This window comes from Marmota marmota, unplaced genomic scaffold, assembly GCF_001458135.2.
Source record: "Marmota marmota marmota unplaced genomic scaffold, marMar, whole genome shotgun sequence".
Taxonomy (NCBI): domain Eukaryota; kingdom Metazoa; phylum Chordata; class Mammalia; order Rodentia; family Sciuridae; genus Marmota; species Marmota marmota.
Genome location: NW_026000016.1, coordinates 18,070,996 through 18,090,806, shown reverse-complemented (window position 1 = coordinate 18,090,806; position 19,811 = coordinate 18,070,996). Strand labels below are relative to the sequence as shown.

Sequence of the window (19,811 nt, the reverse complement as noted above, 5' to 3'; positions counted from 1 at the left end):
TCTGCGGCTCCTGCGCTCGCTGAGTCTGGGGGACTGTGGCCTCTCCTTAGCTCTACGTTCCAGGTGCCCCGTCAGCCCTGGGCAAAGACCTTCTGTTCAAAGATGAGCCTGCAACTGCGCCCTATCCTCCCTCTTATCTAGGAGAAGGAAAACTTAAGTTTCTGGCTGATGAAGCCATGGCATCTCCGCTAGGGGTAGCTCATCCGACCCCACCCCATCACGCAGTTATGGGGGCTGGGGTAGATCTCTTGTGAGAGGGTCTCAAAGCCACCCCACTGGGGCAGAGCAGACAGAAGCTTTCCTGCACTGCCGGGGGTCCTGGCAGGGAGAAACTGCGCAGGCCACCTTTTACTAGAGCCCCAGCTTGCCGAGGAGCCCTGGATTGGCTCTGATTGCTGTAGCAGAGAGGTTAACTGCCTTTTTTCTTGAGAAGCAGACAATGTACTACTTTCACATTAAAATCAGGCGAAAAACAGCGTTAGCATTTGAGCTCCCTAACCTGTAAGGTGGCTTTCCCCCTCCAATCACATCCTGGATGTGGAGAGAGTCCCAGGCTAGAGCTACTGAGGCAGAAGTCCTTTGGCTTCCTGCTTGCTTGAAAAGGATTGGAACAGAAGCTTGCGATAAACAAATGACACCATTATGGTTCAACTGCAAGAAAGCGCCAGAGTGGCTATTCTCCATGTGGTTTCTTGCCTGTGCTTGGATCAAATGGGAAAATGGTCCCGCGGACCGATGGGTTCAGTATGTGTTTTTGGGCTCCTGAAAAGGGACTGCTGCCCCATCCAGTGCTATGAGCCAAGCCAAAGTCAGCTCTCGCAGCACAAAAAGCTGGCCATGGACAAGCCACACTGGCTCTGCCACCAGAGAAGGGGCCAGTTCCTACCTAGACCTTTCTCCTAGGGAGCCCTCAGAACTTAGACAAGGCTCACTCGGGCTTATTTTGCAAACTTCGGGCAATGGGACAGCTCATCAGTTACAGGGTGGGGGGTTGAGGAACTCCACCCAGACCACCTGAATCTCGTGGCTAGGTGTGAGCCTCAGTACAGCAGAAAACCAGCTGCTGTGAGAGGTCAGATTCTGAGAAACCACCCCTCCTCTAGGAGGTGCATCCTCACTAATACTGAAGAGCTAAGGGCAGAAGCAAAATCTGTTTGTTTGCTCCCCACCCCCAACCCACCCACTTTATTGATATGGTGTTTCATTATGTTGCCCAAGCTCTCCTAGAACTCCTGGCTCAAGTGATCCACCTGCCTCAGTCTAGGGAGTAGTTGAGACTGTGGCCCAGGCCAACCACCCAGCTTGACTTATTTTTAAAACCAACTTGAACAACTCCAAAAAGTTCATCACAGGAGTGTCCCCCACTCTTTATTTATGTGCCTTCCTTTTGGGGGCAGGTTCTACCCCCTCATTCCACATACAGTAGTGAAGTCAGTCACAAACTCAGAAAACGTAAAAACAACACTGAACCCACATTTGTTAAATTTTTTTTTTAAATAAAAGGGAGTTTGTTAAGGAAACACTTCTGTAACAGTTCTTTGAAGGCCTGCTAAAAACACTGGGGAAATTTAAAAAAATATATTTTTGGAAAAACTCCAAATACTGCCCAACTCAGCCTATGTTCTTGTAATGGATCTTTCACTACCATCAGAAGAGATTTCTGAAGACTATATTGTAGATAAATAAACTGTCCTTTATTTTCCACAGTGGTTATATTCTCAGTTTTTATGCCATAAGTCCATAGTGTCAGCCAGTCATAGCTACAACTCTCACTCTTGGCACAATCAACATTTGCTGAGCTTTTGAGCTTACTGCTCCACCTTGATTATTCAATTCTAAGTTTATTACAGTCATCTGAGTTACATGTTAGCATGACCATCCCCATTTTATGGATGAGGAAACTGAAGATGACAGGTTAACTTGCACAGAGTCACACAGAGTTATGGTAGAGAGCCTGGAGTCAAATCTAGGCAGTGCCCAGTTGGTTAACTCACTGAGGTTATACACTACACCAACCAGCCTTTAATAAACACCCCTTGTGGGTTAAGTACCATGTTGGCCAAGAAATACCTGAGAAAAACAACTTAAAAAAAGGGAAGTTTTATTTTGGCTCATAGTTTCAGAGGCTTCAATCCATGATTGCCTAGTCCTGTTGCCTTTGGGCTTATAGCAAAGCAGCAATCATGGTGGGAGAGCATGGCAGAGGAGATTGCTCATCTCATGGCAGCTGAGATGCAAAGAAAGAGACACAGGAAGGGACTGAGGGTCCCAATATCCCCTTCAAGGGCACACTCCCAATTATCTAACTTTCTGAAACTAGGCCCCACCTCTTAAAGGATTTATCATATTCCAAAGGTGCTGTAGGCTGAAGACCAAGTTGGGAGACATTTGGGATCCAACCATAACAAATACCAATGTAGACACTGGGAGTACACAAAGAATTACAAATGGTTCTTGCCCTCAAAGGATTCTCAGACATTTGAGGAGAAAATGACAGGTGATGAAATAAGTGTTGACTTCAAACAGAACAATGTGAAGGCATAAGGAGGAATGATTGATACAGCAAAGGCGAGGAACAGGAAGGCTTCTGCTTGCTTAGGAGAGAACTCTTCATTCTACATTGAGCACTCACAATATATAGGGTGATGTGTTAAGCTCTTACAATTTTTTTTAATCTTTAATATTGACAAGAATTCTAATGAGGGAGGAGCTAATTATTATCCCCACTTTAAGGATAAGGAAACTAAGGTACAGAAAGGATACATGACTAGTTTAATATTACTAGGCTGGCAAGTGGGATGTGAGAAAATAGTAGATATTGTTCTTCCAGGAGCCAGGCACAGGGCCTTCCCACATGGGGGAGGCACTGTAAAGGGTATGGAGTGTCTGAAAACTTCAAACTGTTCTGGCTGCTCCAGACATTGTGAGCTGCTCAGAGGAAGGTAATACTGGGCTTAGTGGAGGTTGGTAGCAATATGAACTCTGTCCTGCAGGCAGTGGTAGTGCCATTTACAAAAAAAAGGTGAAAGGAGGGATAAGCCTGGGGTAGAAGAGAAAATCTGGGGTCAGAACAAGTCTGAGATACTTGTGGGACATAGTTATGAAGCATAAGGCCCAGGAATGGCCCAGCTAAAGCTCTAGCTATGCAAACCAAACCTCTTGGGAGGTGAGGCCATGAATATGGGGCAAGATTTGCCTGGGAAAGACTGGTAGAGATTTTCAACTGGAGCAGTTTGTTAAAAATGCAAGTATCAGGGCTGGGGATGTGGCTCAAGCGGTAGCGTGCTCTCCTGGCATGCGTGGGGCGCTGGGTTCCATCCTCAACACCACATAAAAATAAAAAATAAATATATTGTGTCCACCTAAAACTAAAAAAATTTTAAAAAATGCAAGTATCAAAGATCCCATGATCTGATGGCCAAGAACACGGGACAGTCTAGGGCTGGCAAAACACAGGAAGCTGGCCAGATGCAGAGACAGATGACCCAGAAAGTAAGAGAAAGCCAATAGAGAAGCAGATCCTGGAGGTCCAGGGAGGAGAGAAGGAGGAGTGGTTTGTGTAAAATGCTACCTGATGGCAGAGCACCATGCAGAGTTGTCTGGCTGGGGAGAGAAGGGGAGATTATTCTAGTGAGCTGGGCTGAGGGGAAGGTAGTAAGAATGGGAGCAGCCTGAACTGGTGGGGAGGGGACTCTGGAGGAGAGAAGGTAAATCCTCAAAGCAGAAGATGGCAGGCTTCCCAGGGGAAGAAGGTGCCCAGGCCTGGGGACCTGCACCCTCCTCCCTGAGACAAGAGGGAAGGCAAGCTAAGGGGAGAGCTGTGGCCAGAGCTCATGTTCAGCAGCTTCTGCATTCCCTCAGGTCAGGGCAGGGCTGTTTGCTGAGAAAGGAAAGTCAGGGTTAGGCAGCTGGGGGGCTGCTGCAGAGGACAAGGGCACTGGCCAGGGCTAGTGATATCTGTTAGGCTGAGAGCTTGCCCTCTTGGGAAGACACAGGTGTCCTGACTCAGCCATTGGATGTCATCAGCCCTTCTTCTACCTAACCTCCTCATAGGGCACCTGTTCTATACCACCCCCCCTCCTGATCCTCCCAAATGTCACTCCTCTTGGTCTTCACAGGACTACAAACTTCTTTTCAGCGGTTGGGTCTTGGTGTGGTTGTCATTTTGAGAGACTGCACTTTCTTTTGTTCTGTTTGGGTCTCTTGTTTTTAGCTATTTCCTCTACAAGGCATTAGATAGTGGGCAGAGCAAGCGGGGGCTGCCATCGTGGGGCCTGCAGGAATTTGGGTAAGGAGCCCCTGACATCCTGCAAACCACACCCAGCCTCCATGTGGTAGGAAGGAAAGATAGAATCAAGAGATTTCAGAGCTCAACTCCTAATTAGACCTCCCCCACCCCATTCTCCCAGTCTTGTATCTCATCTCTACATTGGACAGGGAGTCCATCCTGTCCTAGGGCTCCCCAGGATATGTGTGAATCTTCACTGTGCTGTCAAGGCATCCAGAGCAGCTGTGGCCAGGCCTTCTGCCCCTGACCCAGGCCTCATCCCCTCACCCCTGAAGCACCTGTGCTCCTCCATTCTCACAGGGCATGGTGGGGTCAGCTGGTCCATGAGAAAGAAAGGACACTTCAGGCAGCTATGCACCCAGACTGGGTTGCTATCCTAACCTATGGCATAGAGTTCACGCCTTCAGTACCTGTAAGTACACAACTGTGAACTCTGGGCAAGATGGAGGACTCTTGGGAGAGAAGAGCAGCTGCCCAGGCTGGGGTAGAGTTGCCAGTACAGCCTCCCCTTCTGTGCCAAACCAGCTCTAGGAATTTAAGGCACTAAGGGGAAGGAGGCTCTTACTATGGAAGCAAAAAGGCCCAGGTTTGTAAAGGTACAAATGCAGATAAAATCACAGGAAACACGTGTGCTGAGCTGGGGCAGATATCTATTGGTCCAACAGTGATTCTGTCAGCCACACCCACAAGCATTATCAGAACCAGCATTTAAAAAAATATATGCAAGACTTCAAGATAAGATGGAGCAAGTGGTGAAATACAAAACAACTTTATAGAGCTGAGTGGGCTGGGGAAAATATCTTATGCAAAACAGAAGCAGTGCAAGCTGCCAGCTCTGGTCCTAGGCTTCAGACATTCATTTGCTATGAATACTGTGAAAGCAAGTGAATACATATATTTAAATTTTTTATGTTGTATGTTATACATACAAAATATATGCAGTGTATAAGTAAGTTATGAGATATAATAACCAAATGAACACTTGGGAACCTAGTACAGTGCTACAGGGCTGCTACCCAAGCTTTCTTCTCCAGGCCAGTCCCCAATTCCTACCCCAGGGGTGGCAAATATTCTCAGGCATGAATGTTTTTTTAAAAGAGGTGTCAGTTGCTTGCACCAATTCCACCTGGGAGCTTCCTACAGACTACTTACTTCAGGGTTTTTGTTTGGGGATTGTATTTGCTTGTGGTAGTAAAATGTCTTTTGTTCTAAAAACCAGAGCCCCTTCCCTGTGGTCACTCTGACAATGGCAAAGATTTTCATTCCTCTTCTTAGATAAGTTTTCAAAATGCTCAGAACAGCAGTTTGCCTGGGAGAGGGGATCTCCTCATAGAAATGAAGGGCATTTTCTAAACAACATATAAATTTAAAAGGTATAAATATTTTGCCTGTAAATATGCACTCAGTGTTCTACTGTTCCCAGTACCATACTCTAGTCTGTACTGAGCATTTCCTAAAAGCCCAGGATTGTAAGAATTTTGCATTCATTACCTAATTTAATTCTCATGACAACACTGCACAGTGGGTGTTATCATCTGTATTTTGTGCATGAGAAAAGCTAGGCACAAAGAAAGAAGTCATCTGCTCAAGCTCACAGAACTGAAAGGGTAGATGCAGGATTGCTAAAGCCATTAAGGACACCCTGCAGTAGGGGAGCTACTCTCCCTCTCCTCCTTAGAGTCTCTCCAGCTCTCACTGCCCTAATCCTTTGGCATTTCCTCCGCCTTCATCACACTTGCAAATGCTGGGGGGGCTGGGTCCAGCTCTCTCTCTCTCACTTGAAACATTGTCCCTGCCTGATACACACACACACACACACACACACACACACACACACACACATTTTTTAAATATCTACACTTAGGGCTCCAGGTGGACAGGCTGAGTGTCCTTAGTATCTGATGCGTACCTGAGGTGGCTCCCTAACCTGAAATTCAGCCCACCACAAACTCATCATGGGACACTGTACTCATCTGTGCTTCTCCCAGTGTCCCTCTCATATAGGTGGGGCAGTCCCACAGCAGCCTCCTTCTCCCTCATTGCCCACATAACTCAGTCTCCCAGTTTGGTAGATGAGCTCTCTAAACCTTCTATACATCTCCCCAGCCTGTACCAACCCATCCCTCCCACCTTCACTCCTTGAAATTGGATGGGCTGGCAGCCTTCTTTATCCAAATCCCTGCGATACCTTCTTCTACTTGGCCTCTCAAATCCATAGTACCCATGATGGCTAGACTAGAAGGATCTTTCTGGAACAAAACTTTCATTATGTCACATTTTTAATGGCTATTTATAGCTCTAAGTGTAAACACTGAATCCTTTGCAATGGTGACCAGGCTCTTTGCCATCTGACCCCTGCTACAATCCCCTCTCCTCCTACATAGATATCCCAGTCACTCTTATCCACTTTGCAGAAATATCCATTTGCTTCCTGCCATCACAATAATGCTGTGCTCTCTGCTTAGAATGCCTTCTGTCCCTAGTCCTTGTGGCCATCCCCTGCTCCTAGTCCTTTAAAACATTCTTGCAAAGTTTTCCCCAGGCCCTTCCTCTGCACTTCCATGTGACTTTATACATCTTTTCATAGAGAACACCTCTACCCTTGACACAGTTATTGCTTCTCTGTCTCTCCCACTGAACTATGAATTTTCTAAGGACAGGAACAGAATCGTGTTCAGCTTTCCCTCTCCAGTACTTAGAAAAGGTACCTGACATTTAAGCTGCTGGAATAAGCAAGAGACTTTCTAATGTATTCTGTTTATACCAAATATAAGACATGTGATTTCATCTGTAGTACAATTTTCATCTATAGTTTCATTTATTACATTATGTAATAACTTTGTTCCAGGAAAAGTCTAACAAATAAATTAATGATTTTAGTACAGCAGTGGAATTGGCAATTTTTTTCTTTCTACATTTTTCATTGTTGCATTATAGTTGCATATAATGATGGGATTTGTTGCTACATATTCATATGTGCATACAGTATGGACTTTGTCAATTAATCAAAAGAATCCTAAATTAGGTAAATGAGTGTTGGGCTTGGAAGCAAGGGATATGAATTCAAAATCCTATCATAAACTAGCTATTTTGCCTTATTCCAGAGACTTGAACTCTCTCAATTCTAGGTTCTCCATTTGTAAAACTGAGGTAATACTATCTCCTGGCCTCCTCAATCAGAAACACTGGGGTGGGTCCAGCAGCATTCATTTCTGTAAGCCTCCCTGGGTGACAAATGAATTCTCAAGTGTGAGAACCACTGGTACATCATAATTCACAGTATTAATCACACATACAAAATGAGTTATCTGGAGAATAATTTGTGTGGCTTCAATTTTTGATGAAAACAACCATCCAAATGAAAACTATCCTAGACTGTTCTTAAAATGTTTTGGCATCAGACATGAGAACATAAGCAACTCCTGTTTAAATCTCAGGTCCCTCTCCTGAAACGAGGGAATAAACTCTTAACTGAGATTTAGCAAACATCAGACCACAGACTAAATCCAACCTGGCCCACTGTCTATTTTTGTACCATCTGCCTTTTGAGAATGTTTTATATTTACAAATGTTTGGGGAAAAAAGTCAAAAAGAGACTAATATGTGAACATTGTATGAAATTCCAGTGTCAGTGCCCTACATAAACTTTTATTAAAATGCTGCAGTGCTCATTCATTCATTTATTATCTAGGTCTGCTTTTGCTCCAAAACCATATGTGACAGAGACCATATGGCCACAGAGCTTAAAATATTTATTACCTGATCTTTTAGAGAAAAAGTTTGCCAACCTTAGGGCTAGAAGATAATCAAGTTCTCTTCCAGCTCCACATTTCTACAAAATTATGACTTTACAGAATTTTGCTACATTCCTATATTCAACTATCACTAGCTACACAGTCATAACAATATACCAAGTTGAAGTTCTGAAAACCCAATTATCCTAATTACCACTTTAAGTAATTAATTTTGGCGACTCAAACATGCTAATTTAAACTCATATACTTTGTTTCAATACTTAAATTTGCTGCTGCATTTTACATAATTTCACCTCATTAATGTGATCATACAGAAGCAGTATGCTAAGCAGTGTTCTTAAGAAGCTGGAACTCATTCTAAGCCTTTATCCTCACTTAGAAAATTAAGGTGCTTTCAGTGGCTACTTTGCTGTTTAAATGGCCTTTGCCCAAATCTACCCTGTTCAACAATGATTTCAATAGAGTAATTCATTCTGAGAATCATGCAGTTCTGAGGAGAGTTTACACCTTCAATAAAGAGAATTTATGTTCCTGTACTGCCCTTTTAATTTTTCATTCTCTTAAATTCCCAGTTAGCCTTGCTGCCTACAGGGGCTACTTGGGAGCAATGAAGCAGGGATAGACCCCTGCTTTTCTCTCCAAATGAATCATGTCATGTTAGAGCTGAGAGGCACCTTAGAGATCATTCAGTTCAGCCCACTATGATGACACTGAGGCCCAGAAAGTACAAGTGACTAGCACAACAGCCCATCTGTAGGAAATCTGGGGCTGGAACTCCAATTCCAATCATCAGCCCAGGCCTTTCAGAAATGGATTTTTAGGGCTAGGGATGTGACTCACTAGTAGAGCTCTTGCCTAGAACATACGAGGACCTAGGTTCCATTCCCAGCCATTCACTGCCCCCCCCCCNNNGCCCCCCCCCCCGCCCCCACAAAAGTGTTAAAGAACTCACCAAGTCTTCTATTCCATAACAAGACATAAGGATTTGAGAGAAGGACCCTGAGGAAGGTGACAAACACACTGGACAACTTTCTGGGAATTGGCTCATCTAGGCTCATTTTCTGAGGCTTGGGGGCATGAGAAAAGAGAAAGAAATCCCTAGATTTTCTACAACAGGTTAACCGAAGAGAACCAGTTTGGGTTTTGTATTGTATTCTTTTTAATTTCTAATCTGTTGTAGCTTGATGGCTTTGTGAACTATAATAAAAATAAGGTAGCATTTTCTAATTGCTATAAAAGTTGCTAAACATTCTAAATCTAGGTTCTTATTTTTTCACAGAGTGATAACAGTTTGAGAACAGGTCTTGGCCTGGAGAGCATATTTTGGGTAGTACTGATGGAGTCCACATTAACATGAAAGATACAAATATGGGAGACCAGAGGCTCAGAAGCCACACTGACCATGCAGTGAGTGGACAAGTGGAGAAAGGTGAGATGTTCAGCAATTCTGGCTGTATCACCGCTGTCTCCAGCAGGTCCCTGAAGCCTCTGACAGTCGTCACTGGGGCTTTCTTAGAGACCAGCTGCTTAAAACTGTGTTTGTACCAGAAACAAGGAACCGTTTGACCTCAGGGTGTCGGGAGCTGCTCTGGAAATACACGCCCTTAAGTTCCGAGCAAGAGATACTGAACAATTATTGCGCCCCACAATAACTTTCACTTTACCTTCCCTCGGATAATGAGGCATCGCTCTAGGAGTAGGCATTACCTCGAGGGGTTAAGTTACACTCACCTGTTCCTTTGTAATCCTACCGCTCTGCCCTTTTTGGGAGAGGATGTTCCATGGAACCTCCTCTTGTGTGTCCCCTATATAAAGAATAAAGAATTCCAATGGCGCTCTCTCTTTCCATGGACCTCTAAGGTCGGAGAGCCGTCCTGGATTTTGAAAAGGTACTTCTGTGTGTTTGCTTTCTTTCTTCGCCATTTTCTTAAGTTATTAGAATAGTGAGATCTGTGAACCCAGCATAGGTCGCCAGCTAGGATAGACGGCGATATCAGGGCAGTTAGGAATATGTGCTACATTTCTCCCTTGTCACTTTCTTAAAGTCTTAAGTGACATCTGACCCAGGCTGAGCTTATAATGCCTAGGGAGGACTGGGTGAGAATACATGATCCTGACACCATGAAACAACAGGGACAGGAGATAACATGTCAAGAATTTTGGACTTTGGAGCTGAGGATATGGCTCAGTGGGACAGTTTTGCATAGCAAGCATGAAGTCCTGGTTTGATTCCCAGTACTGCCAAAATACTACTACTACTACTACTACTACTACTACTACTACTACTACACTACTAATTTTATTATAATTATAATATTTATAATATAATATACAATAAATATAATAATTATTATAATAATAATTATTATTCAATTTGAAGAAAACAGAAGATCATTTGTTTCAAGCATTACTTTTTTTTTTTAAGCAAAAGCAGAATGACAATGAGCATAGCCCCATTGTATAAAGAAAACAGGGCAGAAAAATAAAAATTAGAATTTTTGCAGAGTAGAATCCAGCCTGCATAAGGCTCAAGATCATACAAAAGCACCAGCAGAAAAATCCACCCTGCCTCTCACTTCATGCCTTACCTCACCCTGGACCTAAGCACCTCTACTTTAAAAAATGAGTGTTTATTTATAAATAATGCAAAACTTATAAAAGATGTAAGAATAGTATCAAGAATACCCATATGCCTTTTATCCAAATTCATCTATTGTAATAATCTTGCCCCATTTGATTCATTACTCTCTCCTTTTTTTTTAAAAAAAAAAAAAAAAGACAGTCTTACTATGTTGCCCAGGCTGGTCTTGAACTCCTGGCCTCAAGTGATCTTCCTCACTCAGCCTCCCAAGTGCTGGGACCACACCCAGAATTTCACTGTTTCCCAGTATATATAGTACTTTTTCCAACGTTCTTACAGTAAGTTGCACACATCATTACCCTTTCTTTCTAGATGCTGCAGTGTTTATTTCCTAAAAACAAAGGTATTCTCTTTGAGAACCAAAGTATATAATCAACTGCCGTAAATTTAACATTGATATAAAACCTTTACTTAATCTACTAAATTCCAATTTTGTCAACTGACCTAATACTGTCTCTTGCCCCCTCCAGAAAACATCTTTTGCACTTAGTTGCACTTTAATCTAGAATACTAAAACAAAACAAAACAAAACAAAAAAAAAACTAGCTTTATTTTGATGAATGCTTTTTGCAATTAAAGCAAGGACAGGCTCAAAGGAAGACATGGAACTATCTGATATCCGGAGGTCCTGCTCAGTTGCCATCTCAGGTTTTAGGGGCTCAATACTGTGTTTTCAGGAAGATTTGACTCTAATGAAGTCGTTCTGTTGCTCCCAGAGTCTACAGCCCTCCTGGAGTATATCAAGTGAGTCCTCCTCAATTTCCTTCATATTTGACCATCCTCGGGGTACCCAAATTGGTCACAGAGGTGTGAGTGAGTAAGAGTGAGCCCTCAACAGCTAAGTAACCAGATTCAGTCACTATGGTGCACTTACTGGCACACATCTTAATTAGGTTTTAATGCAAGTAATTTGATAACAACTCCTGGCCATCCACTACAGAACTGTCAATGCTGAAAGCTTTTTATTTAGTTTCTCTTCCCTCTATACTGAGGCAGCCTCCCTGCTGACCCTTGTCAAAGAACCCCATCTGCTGGTTGCCACGGTAACTGAAGGCGACCAATTGAGCTGAACAGAGTGACTCAGAAATAAAATCTGCAGCCAAAGGAATTCTGCGAAGAGTAATAAATCATTTAGTAAAAGGGGGTCCTCTACACAGTGATGAGTGTTGGGATAATATGATGGCATAACTCTTCCAGCTAGAAGGTCCATGACAGATCAGAGTGATTAGGCCTGCTGGAGGGCTCATTTGGTTTCTAGTGGGCTCCAGCAGCCGAAGAGTCAGATCCTGCCCAATTTAAGTGCCACAGTGGGGGAGAAGGAACTAGCTAAGTCTAATTTTTTAATAATCAGGCTGTAAATTTTTGAAAATTTTAAGGAGTGGCAAGAGAGTCCACCTAGGCTTCCAACACTCCTTACTCTATCTTTCTTTCTTTGTTTTTTTAACATGGCACAAGTTAACAATGCCCAGGTAGCCCAGGAAGCTACAGAAGACTTGAGGAAGGCGGCAAAGAAAATATTAAGAATGCTGTGGAATATGCCATGTTAGCACCATCTCTTTGTCATCAATCAACTTTTACATGTCTCAACCAGATGCCATGTGTGTGCACAGACTGTGCGGTCCTTGAGGTGGTAGGGAGACCTGGAATTCAACTGGCAGGGTGCCAGGAATATCCGTGCTGGATGGCCTGAGAGAGGAGGAACAGGGGTTTTCTCCTGCAATAGGCCTTACAGTGTTCCTTAAAAGCAAATATGCTTCTTTCCTAAATTAAGATTTCCTGAAATCTTAATTTAGGGGGCAGAAAATAAAGGGAAATAAGTGCCTTCCTTGGGGGCTACACTGGGTAACAGCAGCACACAGCAACCACCCTTACCCCAGCCCCTCACAGATCAGCTCACTGCGCCCAGTCATGGCCCCTACTCCTGCTGTGTAGACCAGGAAACCCCTAAAGACAACAGTGCCTGGAGCTTAAAAGTAAAAGCCCCAGACTAGCTAAATAATCCATACAGTAGATAATCCCTATCTGCCAGTGACTTGATGGTTGTGTTGGGCAAGGCCCTGACTGAAAGCAAATTACAACAGGAGAGGGCTACAGGACATAGGCATTAGGACTCATGGTTGGGGGCAGTCTTACCCCCGAAAGCTCATCTCCTCAGACTGGGTGACACTATTTTCAGAGGCACATGGGCAGGACTCTCATGGTGTCCCAATCCCTGATCCACAAGGCAAGGGGAGTACCCTATGCACTAAGTCATCCCCAGAGATAATTTTCTGCTTCACAAAAGAACAACTGCCAAACAGAAGGTAGATCTCCCCCCCGCCCCCGCCCCACCACCACTACCATCTAAATGCTGCCAATAAAAAGCTTCAGTCTTAGAATTTGGTGGAGTTGGGAGCGGGTGATGAACCAGCCTCCAACTACTCTATTAGTAGGCAGAAAGCACATGCCTCCAGGGAACATCAAGCAAGGGGAACGCCACCCCATGCTGGGCAGTTGTGCTTCTGCAGATGGAACAGTCCACTGGGCTCCAGGAGTGCCTCCTGCACGCCAGCACCTGCTCTTGGGCTGCGGCAGAGCGCTCTCCAGCAGGGGAGCAGGAGGCGCCCCTCTGCCTGGGCTGCAGGGTGGCCTAGGGCTCCATCTCTGGGCTGAGCATCCTCCAGGTCTCCCGCCCATCGGACCCCAGCCAGCTCCGCCTCTGGATCTCAGCGTGCTGCTTGGCCAAGAATTCCTGGCCCACGGGAGGGGCCCAAGCTGAGCCCTGCACCTGGAGAGTAGCGAGTAGCGGGCTGGGGCGGCGGGCAGGCTGGGTGCTGAGCTTCTGGCTTCCGAGACTCTGGACTCTGGCAGAAGGAGAGGATTAAAGCGAGATGGCAGTTTGAGGAAAGGAGATGGGTGAAAGCTTCATTAACTCCGTACTCACGCCCCAATTTCTTTCCCCTGAGAAGCAATGAGAAAAAAAGGTTGATTTCTCTGTGACAAGAGAGGTGCTGCATGATTTTATTTGTTTTTCTTACTTTTTAATTCCTTACTTGTAAACAAATAAATGAATCATTGTTTGTTGATAATCATACAAGACCCACATTTTAATTAAACAGGGAAAAAAATCTTGGCTAATAGGCCAAAGAAATATTACAACCCGTTTTAATTTCTATGTGGTGATTAAGCTTCTCAAGTGACTTAATTGAAATTGGCAAGTATCATAAGAACTCAAAGAAGTGAAAATAAAAAGGTGCTGTGTATGCCCCCCTTCCCACTCCCCATCCAATAACTACACTGATTTTTAAGATCAGTCTTATGTGCCATGGAAAAGCGGACTTCTGATACCATAAAAATATTTCAGTGAGTACTGCTTTATGACACAGTTGTTCATTCTTGATTTTGCTCCCCCTCTTTACAAAGTTACCATTATTTTCACTTCTAAGCCCTACTTCCAATTCTTTGTCTCTGCTCATTCTCCCGAATTCTCCTCCATATTTCAATTCCCAGACACTTGAACTTTTGTACACGCTGCCAGTTCGAGCCTGCACAGAATAATCAGTATATTAATTCCACTCAGAGACAGTGAGATTTCTCTAACACAATCTGCCCAACCTGAACTCTTTTCCTTCAGAAACACTTTGCCTTTAAAAAGAAACTCCCAGCATGAACCTCATAAGAAGCGACATGTAACAGACAGTGCATGTGGCGCTGGGCATGCAGCTCAGAATTAAAAGAGAATTTTTTACTTTGTTTCTTCAGTGCCATGTGCATAATGTACATGTGGACCAAACTGACATCAGACATTTAAAGCAAAAAGGAGTGGGGGGGAGGGAGATGTGAGGGTGGTGGGAAAGAGAGAAAATATGTTGATAAAAACAGTAACTTCTGTTAATCTACATTTTTCAGTCACTGTCTTAATTAAGAATGTTAGGAAATATGTTGCAGTTTAATTGCATTGTTTCAAGAAACTCCAAGGCTGACAAATTTGGGACCATGTACATTTGGAAGGTAAAGGGATTAAAGTGGCAAATCTCTTCAAGTTGGTAGGTAACAATAAAAATTATGCTTTCATGGACCCCCTCACAGATCCTAAACTCAGAAGACAAAGTAAGAATATCCTTAACGCCTAATATGTTCAGCATGCAATGAGCTCTGAATAAAAAAAAAGTGTTTTAAACCTGTGTATGTAAGAATACAATTTTAAATACAAAGTATTCACAAAAATGAAATAGTATACTATCTGAAATTTCTAAATGACATTTTATCCTTCACAAATAACAATGACCTAAGAAGTTGGTAAGAGTCTGCAAATGATTTTCAGGTGACCTTATTTAAGAGAGTAGAATTTGTTTGGCTGAGCCACAAGTACATAAAAATCATGACACTCTGAAGACACCTTCAGATTTCTAGACTGTGCCCTTTTCTCCTACTGGCCCCAGTCACACATTCCTTAGGTTTCTTTTTCTTTTTTCTTTCTTTCTTTTGTTTTATTTTATTTATTTGTTTGTTTGTTTAGAGGAAGGCTTTGCAGCATTGTTACATAGCAAATATGTAAGAATTATTTTCATTGTTCCAAGTTGCGTTGAGAGAAGTTGTAATAGACACCATTTCTTCCTATTTCCTACAGTGGATCACAGGTTATTCGTTTTTAACCTGAATACTTTACTTCCTACTTGATTTCATTTTGAGGCACCTGTTCAGTTAGGATCACTACGTGTGAAAAAGGAGGTGGTGACTCAGAAATAACAGGAGGTGTCAAGATTCAGTGCATTCTGCTCCCTAGTGTGCAGCATAAACCAGGGAATGACCCATGTAGTTCACTTAATGCAAACTTGTTTGATGATTTGGCCAGATATATTGTTTCTTTGATTAATAAACTACCCATTTTACCTTCCATCAATCATGATTCATGATACACCTGCAGCCTCAGAGTTTAGTTATCCATCCCAGTGAGGAAGTGGACTTAACTTTTCTAGTAGCTCAAGCCGGGGCACTGCAAGTGCAGTAACCCTGAAACTACAACAAATAATTCTGTATGCCCTGAGTTGTCCAAAGATCTTGGCTAAGAACCCATCAGAACACATGCACCAGATTTTCTCTAGCTAGAGAGTCTTGGGCTTCTCCTGACTCTGAGTTCCCAGAGGAAACAATGACCTGAGAACTTGAACATAGTTGAAATACTGCTATGTGTTGCCAGTATCAAAGTGTCTCACTTCCTAAAGCTCTATTTAAGTTTTGGGTTAGAGAGTAGATCTCCAAGGTTTCAAACTGCTGCATAAATGAGAAGTGGGATCTAATAGTTCAATGAGTTCACTAATATGGAATTAATTTAATGTATTTTATTTTATTTTTTTTAAGAGAGAGTGTGAGGAGAGAGAGAGAGAGAGAGAGAGAGAGAGAGAGAGAAGGAGAGAGAGAATTTTTTTAATATTTATTTTTTTATTTTTCGGTGGACACAACATCTTTGTTTGTATGTGGTGCTGAGGATCAAACCCGGACCGCACGCATGCCAGGCGAGCGCGCTACCGCTTGAGCCACATCCCCAGCCCCAATTTAATGTATTTTAAATGCCACACGAGGACCAAAACTTCAAGGGAACACATCTTTCATATGCTCAGCACCTGAGACCACATAAAACTCTCAGATTTTCCATTTCCTAGGGTTTCTGAGAATTGTGGTGGGAAGAAGATACATTCTTCCATACCCTGATAGCCAGATAAACTCCTGAAGAAGGTAATTGTCAAGAGGGACTGAAAATTGATGCACCAAATCTATGTACCCCACTGTGGCGGGCCAAGGGGAGAGAACACCAGGATGATGGCAGCATTATTAATTATCAAATTAGGGTGAGAGAGGAGAATTCAGGCGGACCTAGAGGCTGGGAGAATGTGTGTAATTATAAGTTGAAAAGTTCCAGTCAATTCTTAGAGTTTGAAGAATGTTAAAAGAAGAATACATAATACTGGGGAAAAAAGGGAAGCAGTACCCGCCTGAGGGCCAATTGCCTCTCCAGCAGCGGCAAGGCTGTTCCTGGGCTCGCAGGACCATTTGTTCCATTACACAATCTCCTGAAGCCATTTAGAGAGAGCTCAAACAACTGCCTGTACCAACACGACACATGGCTTCCCATCCCGACTCTTTGCTAATCCAGACGCTCCAACCATCTTTCTTTAAGATGCCATATGGTTGGCAGAAGCCTGTAGATCTAGCAGCACATCTGCTTGTACGTTTCTTCTTCCCTCCATCCCCCAACAAAAGAGGGTTAGAGAGACAGCCTGAGAGAGGGCATGCTAGTCTACCCCTGCCTAGACGGACAGTTCTTTTTAAGCACTCTAAAAAACAAAACTATTAAAGGAATGACCAGGAATTATTCCAAGGCTCAATCATTTTTAAATAGACAACATGTCGATTTTTTGTTTTGCCTGTTGATTTAAAACAAGATTAAAAAAAACAAAGGATAGATGGTCACATTTCCCTGAAAGAATGCTAATCTAAAACCATTTCAAAGCACTCTCGCTGGGAATCCTTGTGATAGTTTCTTCTACTGGAGGGGGACAGCATCCTAGCCTCAGCTTTTCTCTTCTTTTTCGGTCAAGGAAGACAGACAAGCTGAGAAACTAGCAGATACTGAGCCTGCTTTGTTAGCAAGCACAGCACGGCTGTATGCTAATGAGTCGGCACTGACACAGGGCTTTTTTGGTATGATGAGCAAAGATTGTTGACACTGTTGAAATCCTGGCTCTCCTGGCCTGTGAGTGCATGGGCTGTCTCCTTGGAATCTGGCCCCCGTGAGACAGGCTGCAAAAAAAAAAAAATACATTCTATTCTTCTGAAATCTGGCCGTTTGTAACTTTGAACAGTTGGGGGTGGGAGAGCCTTAGTAAAATATTCTATCAGGCCCGGGGTCAAAAAGACACAGGTGAAAATTATGGGTTTCTTCCGAACTAAAAGTTAAACCTGGTAGACACATGTGAGTATTGAAGGCCAGGCTTCAGGGTCCAAAACCTGAAGTGGGAGTAAATGGGCTTATTATTGCCTCAGCCACATCAGGGTTCCTGGAACACCGCATCTGCCTCTGGGTGGATGTCACTGTGTAGTAAGGCCCACCGATGCTACCATCTCTGTCACAGGTGAAAAGCTAAGTGTCTAATCTCCTTGTAGATCTGTTTGGATCTTGGTTAACCAGATACGGTTTTTCAAGCCTATGGAAATATGATATAGTCAAAATGCACATAGTTCACTGTTGCATATGTAGACCCCTTTTTTTTTTTAAGAAAAGGTGAATAGGGAAGTTGCATATTTGTGAGTGTTGTGCACGTTATCTGCATTTCTCTTATGCCCAGAAACTCTGAGATAGGTATCATTATTCCAATTTAACAGATGAGTAGACTGAGGCTTAGAAGGTTAAAAACAACTTTAGCGAAACTATGCAGCCACTGAGGAATCAGACTCAAAAGCCCGTGTTTATAGTATGCTAACTTCTAGGTAGCAGGGACACTTGCACACAGATATTTCACCTTACAGCTATGTCCAGGAGCCAATATGCCAACCTGAGAAGATCACTCATCAGCTGGTGAGTAATAAGCTAGCTATAAGTATGCAGGCAGGGGAATCAAATTGTAAATTCCGTTTACTTATAATCTATGATATGAATAAAAATTCATGTAACTGAAATGTAAAAACATGAGAAATGACTTAAAAAGCATCAAACATTATAACCAAAATTGGAATTTATTCATATTAAAAATATGCCCTTCAAACTATTCACCTTGAGGATAGCATATGTATTTCAAATGCACTGCCACTGCCTAGAACGTTGCTGACATGTTCTTTTTTTGGAGCTGCCTTAACAGCCTAGGGCTTAGCAGTGCAAATATCTGCCTTTTGTGGGTAGATACATATTCAAATTTGTCAATAGTATGTATTAAGTAGATTTCATCAAAATTATATATTTTAACATAAATACATGCAGTGGATGCTATACTTCTCAAGCATCAGCACAGATTATATATTAAGCACCAAATTCTATCATCAATAAGAACAACAAACTATTAACAATTCCCAAGATTATTATCATTGAGATATGGCTATGCAGAATGACAAGTTTGAATTTAAAATAAAACAGATCTGGTTGAAATCTGAGCATGATCCTAGAAAAATTCTTACAAGTCTGTTCCTTCATCTGCAATATAAAATAACACTGCCTACCGTACAGGATTGTTATAAGAATTAGCAATAGCATATTCAGTGACTTGCACTTAGTAGATATTCAACAGATAATCATCATTATTACTTTTTGAATAGTGCTTCCATATGATGTTATTCTCATGTACATCATCTATTTCAATTCTGAAAACAACTCTGCAATGTAGGATGTGTTTGTTCTATCTAATGAATGAGGTAATTTAGATTAAAAACAAAAATAACCAAAGCAATAAATAATAGTATTGAGACCTTTCTAACCCAGCCATTTTAAATCTTTACATCAACCCTTTGAAGAAGGTATTGATATTATTACGCTCCTCATATTATGGATGAGGAAACTGAGGTTGAGATATGTTACTAATACCTTGCATAAGTTCACAAACATGGCCAGTGGCAAAACTGAAACACAATCCTAGGTCTGTCTCCTAAAGCCATGACTCTTAACAGTAGCTATAAATTAGTGAATACAGAAAGAACAGGCGAACTTCTCTTTAAAAATCCTGTGCCATTTTGTCTATACCACATTGTCCTTGGATTGAACTTACCTAAAGCTATTGTGTATTTGACAAGGAAGTTTCCTAGTACAAAAATCCTTGTCCCTAACAATTTCCATGCATGCTACCAAATTCTAGTAAGTTTCTGGATCAAGCATCATATGTATGTTTGTACGTACTCATCTATAGGCTGAATGCTGGGTGCTAGTTAAAAAATTAAGGTGGTGTTCTTTTTAAGATAGAAGGACATGACATATGCATTTAAATGCATCACACACATAAACACACACCAACAAAGCTGTCATTATATGTTTGGAATCTGGTTTAATATTGCTTAAATTGTCAGAAATTTCTTATCGAGAGAATAATCTTTCAATAAAAGTTAACTATCAATAGAAGGCTTCCAAATCAAAATTATTTGCAAGGGATGTTAGAACATTTGGAAG

General features: G+C 42.4%; 2 protein-coding genes across 17 annotated transcripts in view; one reads left to right on the top strand and one right to left on the bottom strand.

The window, feature by feature from the left end:
- The window catches only part of Akt3 (AKT serine/threonine kinase 3), a 289,636-nt gene extending 279,701 nt beyond the window's left edge, over positions 1–9,935 (top strand). The window contains exon 15 of the mRNA XM_048809245.1: positions 9,323–9,935. The gene's annotated coding sequence lies outside the window, so the exon portion shown is untranslated. The remainder of the gene's footprint in view (positions 1–9,322) is intronic.
- Sdccag8 (SHH signaling and ciliogenesis regulator SDCCAG8) overlaps positions 1–19,811 on the bottom strand; it is a 239,476-nt gene that overhangs the window by 19,547 nt on the left and 200,118 nt on the right. For 7 of the 16 annotated variants that reach the window (XM_048809228.1, XM_048809234.1, XM_048809241.1 and 4 more), the window contains one exon: positions 13,375–13,624. The exons of 8 other annotated variants lie outside the window; for them this stretch is intronic. In XM_048809228.1, the coding sequence (XP_048665185.1) occupies positions 13,390–13,624 (235 nt within the window). In that variant the 3' untranslated portion in view covers positions 13,375–13,389. Of the gene's footprint in view, positions 1–13,374; positions 13,625–16,184; positions 17,465–19,811 lie in introns of those variants that run through there. One more of the 16 variants, XM_048809232.1, reaches the window with a different exon arrangement.